This window comes from Rana temporaria, chromosome 9, assembly GCF_905171775.1.
Source record: "Rana temporaria chromosome 9, aRanTem1.1, whole genome shotgun sequence".
In the NCBI taxonomy this organism is placed as follows: Eukaryota; Metazoa; Chordata; class Amphibia; order Anura; family Ranidae; genus Rana; species Rana temporaria.
The window spans coordinates 114,712,237-114,717,671 of NC_053497.1; the positions used below are offsets into that span (position 1 = coordinate 114,712,237).

General features: G+C 43.5%; 1 protein-coding gene across 1 annotated transcript in view; it reads left to right on the forward strand.

Moving 5' to 3' along the window:
- Positions 1 to 4,673, forward strand: part of NELFB (negative elongation factor complex member B) — a 33,307-nt gene extending 28,634 nt beyond the window's left edge. Inside the window, exons 12-13 of the mRNA XM_040324186.1 lie at positions 2,421 to 2,529; positions 4,498 to 4,673. Coding sequence (XP_040180120.1) covers positions 2,421 to 2,529; positions 4,498 to 4,638 — 250 coding nt within the window. The 3' untranslated portion in view covers positions 4,639 to 4,673. The remainder of the gene's footprint in view (positions 1 to 2,420; positions 2,530 to 4,497) is intronic.
- Positions 4,674 to 5,435: the final 762 nt, after the last annotated feature.

A 5,435-nucleotide genomic window follows, 5' to 3' on the forward strand; every position in this document is an offset into this window, starting at 1 on the left:
AAAGTAATACAAAAAAAGTGAAATTGACATTAGAAAAAAAAAATTAAATTAATAAAAAATATTTTACACGTATAGAAGCGAATGCATACGTTGTGCATGCATGTGTAAACAGTGTTCTCACCACACATGTGAGGTATCGCTGCAAACGTTATAGCGAGAGCAATTATTCTAGCGTCGCCTATGGGGATTTGTAGGGAAACCACAGTTTGGCACCATTCCACTTGCTTGCGCACTTTTAAAGTGTGACCTCTTGGGTATCTATTTTCAGTGCTTAGTCATTGTCCATCTTTTACTAAGCTTCAGCTGGTGAACAGCCATCCTGACCTTATCTTGTAGAATATTTTGTAAACTTGAAAATTTTCCCCTCTATGATGGCAAGTGGTCCTGGCCCAGAGACGGCAAAGTAAGCCCAAATCATGATGTTCCCTCCACCATTGGGATGATGTTTCGATGTTGGTAAGCTGTGCCCTGTCTGCTCCATACATAGTACTGCGTTTTCTTTCCAAACAATTCAACTTTTTTGTTTTATCAGTCCACAAAACATTTTCCTAGTAGCTTTGCAGTTTGCCAAGGTGCTCTTTGCAATGGTCTTTTTTTTTTTTTTTTTTTTGGGAGCAGCGGCTTCCTCCGTAGGGAATGTTCTGCCATGGACACCCTGCCTGTTAAAAAGCATATGTAATATGATAGAGTTATGAACAGGGATGTTTGCCAGTTCCAGTGAGGTTTTCAAGCCATTAGTTGTTACCTGTGGGTTCTTCTTTACCTCATTTGGGATTTTGCATTGTGCCTTGGTGGTCATCTTGGCTGAGCGCCCACTTTAGGGAGGAGTAGTAACATTACTAAATTGTCATTTATAGGCAAAACTATCAACTGATGGAAAGATGCCTAAATACTTTGAGATTGCTTTGTATCCCTTTCCAGCCTTATGCAGATCACATCTCCTGATCGTATGTCTGCAGAGCGCTCCTTTTTGCAAGGCAAGGTTCACGTCAGTTGATGCTGTAATACAGGGATATGCAATTAGCGGACCTCCAGCTGTTTCAAAACTACAAGTTCCATCATGCCTTTGCCTCTGGGTGTTATGCTTGTGGCTGTCAGAGTCCTGCTATGCCTCATGGGAATTGTAGTTCTGCAACAGCTGGAGGTCCGCTAATTGCATATCCCTGCTGTAATAGATTGATTAATTTCCTGACACAATTTCTCATGGTGAAACCCATCCTGCCGCTTGTCCAAATTATAAAGTGAGAGCATGCAAACCAGAGAGAGATTTCACATTCTAACCTTTCTCAGCTCAGTCCCAACAGAGGAAGTGACTAGAGCCTGCTGGCTCTTTTATTAAAACTACAGAATCACAAATACATGAATTTGATTGGTTCACATCATAAATCCCAGCCCCTTATTACCCTCCCACTCACCCACCCCTGTGTGGTTTGTCCTTGGCATGAAGCCCTCATTGGTCAGTTCATATAGGGATGGTTTCTTGTTCCATGTTCTTCTTGGAAATCCATGTGTCATAAAGAGTCCATTGTCAGCTCAGCAAGTTACCTTCCAAGCGTCAAACAAGCTTTCAGGAGATCCGAGTGAAAAGGAGGGGGAGGGGAAGGCTTTCCTGTTAAAATTGAGGAATTTAGGAGGGAGGGGTGGTTTGGGAGTGAGAGCGAAGAGTGGAGAGTGGAGAGGGAATGACATCTGCTCTTAATAACATGTCCTTTTGTTTCTCCATTTCAAATGGTAACTTTTTACAATGTAATATCTGCTTCTTCATATTTTCAATGCTGGGTTCATAACTTTAAAACAATATCTGATATAAAATCCTCAAGAAAAATAAGCAGTATTGATCATTCCCATACATACATATGCATAATGCGTATAAAAACAAATAAACAGTATAAGTAATATAGGAAAGAGAAACATTTCAGTGATTCTAATAATAAAAAGAATTAGCCTAATTTGAAAATAGGGATTTTAGAATCATCCCCCACAATGCTTCTTATAAAAAAGCAATCTTACCACACCCCAAAACTCATTTCATTAATTGGACTCCAGATGTGCAAACTTCTGACTCCAATTGGCTTTCGTTGAGGTAATTCGACTATGGGCTCACTTACTTTTTCCTCTGCACTGTTTAATGATGGGTGTGTTCAATAAAAACACACAAAATTAGAATGGTGATATTAGTTTAAGCACATTGCACTTGTCTATAGTTGTAATTTAGATTACATTTTTTGGCATATTACTGCAGAAAACCAGTTAATTCCAATGGGATTCTTTCCACTGATTTGTATAAGATTGGAAAACTAAAATGCAGATAAAAATGTGATCGGAACATCAAGCATACTTTGTTAAATGCTAAAGTAATATCTCACAGATTTAGACAAAAGGGAAGTGTATAATAAACCACTTTTTTGATTCTTTTGCAGGAAGGAGAACATTCACCGACATGTACTCCGCTTAGTACTACACCTTCACCACAAGGTGGCACCATCCAAATTGGAGTCCTTACAGAAAGCCCTGGAGCCAGCCAAGACTGTGAGTAAGGGGAGGGGGTGGCGTAATTTCTTACTATTAGGTGTTCTGTGGACAGGTGACGTGTTATTACAAAAGGCAAGGAGCTAAAAGAACCGGCTTAGCCAAAGGTGGAGAAGATATGATGGAACGTGTAGCTTGCTGGGGGATAGAGATGAGGGTTTTTTTTTCTCTTCATTGTGACTTTAAGATAAAAATCTTCAAGATAAATACCTTTATTGAATGCTTATGTGCAATAACGCAAACCTCAACTCCTCCTTGTTCTGTGTCCCATCCTCTGCAGGTGGTAGACCTGTACTTTAGGAACTCTGACATATTTGCTCCTGAAAACCAAAATAAGGCTTGGAGGAGGGGAGGAGCGGCTGTACTGGATAGTCCAAACCTGAAATGGGTCTAAAGCCTAAAGTTTATTTTTATTTTTTTACCTTTTAATGCTTTCTATGTATTGAGGTAAAAAAAACTTCTGTACTGCAGGATCCCCCTCAGCTCTCCTTTATACTTACCTGAGCCTGATCTCAATCCAGTCCTGTGGCTTTCTCCAGTTCTTTTCCTTCTCACAGGGCACATTGATAGTAGCAGGAGCCATTGGGTCCTGCTGCTGTCAATCGAACCTGCTGACGCAGGGGTTGAGCTGCTCTCTGTGTCTATAGACGCAGACAGAGAGGCTCGAGAGTGACCCCCGCACATGTGCCCCAAGAGAAAGCAGTGGGGGAGCCCAGAAGAAGAAGAAGATTGGGGCTCCTTTGTGCAAAATCATTGCACAGAGCGGGTAAGTATAGCATGTCTATTACTTTAATAAAAAAAAAACTGAAGCTTTAATATCGCTTAGACGCGGTCAGAACTTCCTCCTGAATGAGAAGGATTGTGTTGGTGGGAAACTGTTGCGTCATTATGCATACATAATTAAGTGGAGAAGATGCAGAGACCAACAATACTGAGGTCATCTAGAATTCAATGGCAGCCAGATAGCCTAGTCTGCTTTAAACGTAAAATCCTTTTTAGAACTGTGAACTGGCAGGATCAACAAGTAAAAGGAACTCGACTGTATAAGGCTCCTGTTACACGATCTCCCCACAAAGGTCCGCCTGTCTGTTTATCAGGTGGATCTGAGCGGGCCACCCATTGACTTGTATATGCAGGCGGGTGTCAGTGGAGATGTGTCCGCTGACACTCGCCTGCCATCCGATCCGACACGATCTGCTAAAAACAGACGGATGGCGAAACGTTTGCCATCCGTCCAGCGGATTGGATGAAAACGGACATGCGGTCCTTTTTCATGCGATCATCCCATAGAGTACAGCGGTACATTCATGCACAGTGAGCAGAGACAGACCTGTCATCCGCCTGCTCAACTGGGATCAACGGGAGGCAATCCCCCGCTGAGCTAGTGCAGTCCACTGAGCGGATACGCCCTGTGCGAAAGGGGCCTAATCCCCCATACACACGATCAGACTTTTGCTGTTGGAATTTCCGATGTGAGCCTTTGAACGGAAATTCCAACCGTGTGTATGCTCCATCGGACTTTTGCTACCGGAATTTCCACCAGCAAAATTCCTATGTTTATAGCAATTCCGACGCATGCTCGGAAACAATTGGACGCATGCTCGGAAGCATTGAACTTCATTTTCTTGTCTCGTCGTAGTGTTGTACGTCACCGCGTTCTTGACGGACGAAAGTTCAGAGAACTTTTGCGTGACCGTGTGTATGCAAGCCAAGATTGAGCAGTATTCCGTCGGAAAAACCTTGGATTGAAAATCCCATCGTGTGTATGGGGCTTCAGAGACATAATGAGAAGTTTTACTGTTATGTAATTTGTACATAGGATGATTTTATTCCAAATTGTGCTTTTTCCATATCAGCCATGGGACAAGTGTAATGTGAAATCAGTTTGCTGTGGGCTTTTGTAATTTTATTTTTCCAGTGTGTTACTGAAATCGATGAACTGATCATTTTCTCTCTCTCACTAAACAGAGTGGTGAAGCCGTTAAGGATCTTTATAACCAGTTGTGTGAAAAGCTACAGCAGAGGAAAGCCAGCCCACCACCCCCTGAACCAGAGACACCAACCATGGACTTACCCCTGCACACTGTTTCCACTCCTCCCATCGTCTGAGACAATCTACAATGTCGGCAAAACAGCACAACTGCCATTTCCCCACTGCTGGTAACCCTGGCTCTACTCCTGCCTTGTAGTAGATGCTTAGAATGTCTGCCATTGCTTAAAGGGAGTCTGGTGTACCTGTGTAACAAGCCTCAGGTGGAAGCTTGCATTTTTTGACTGGGGATCCTTTCACACAGGCGATCCACCTGTCGGACTCTGCTTTGCTTAGCGGGGGATCGCTCCGCTGATTCCCGCTGAGCAGGCGGATGACAGGTCCATCTCCACTCGTTGTGCTAAGACGGACCTGTCAGAGCCCCGCTCTCCTCTATGGGGAGATCGGATGAAAATGGACCGCTTGTCCGTTTTCATCCGATCCGCCAGATGGATGTTAAATAGGGTCATCCGTCTGGATTTCATGGACAGGAGCGGGGCTTCAGTGGACATGTCACCGCTGACATCCGCCTCTCCATAGGGCAGAATGGAGTGTCCGATTAGATCCGTGTGAAAAACTGACTGGTGGACCTGATTGGAAAGCCTGTGTGAAAGGCCCGAACAGGTTGCTTATCGATTTCTGGGGCTGCAATGTTCATCCAGTTTGGTTTCTACAGAGCACAGGAGGCTCTCTGAGCCCTGTAACTATTTATTTTACTGGATCCTCATAACTGTTGGGTGTCGGTTTTCTGCACTCTGCAGATCAAACAACAAGGTTTACATTTGCAAGGCTATTGGTGGATTGCCATTCTGGTCATTTCCACTGGACTGCGGCAGACTCATTGGTAATATGTTACTTTAGGTCTAGAGATCTTCTG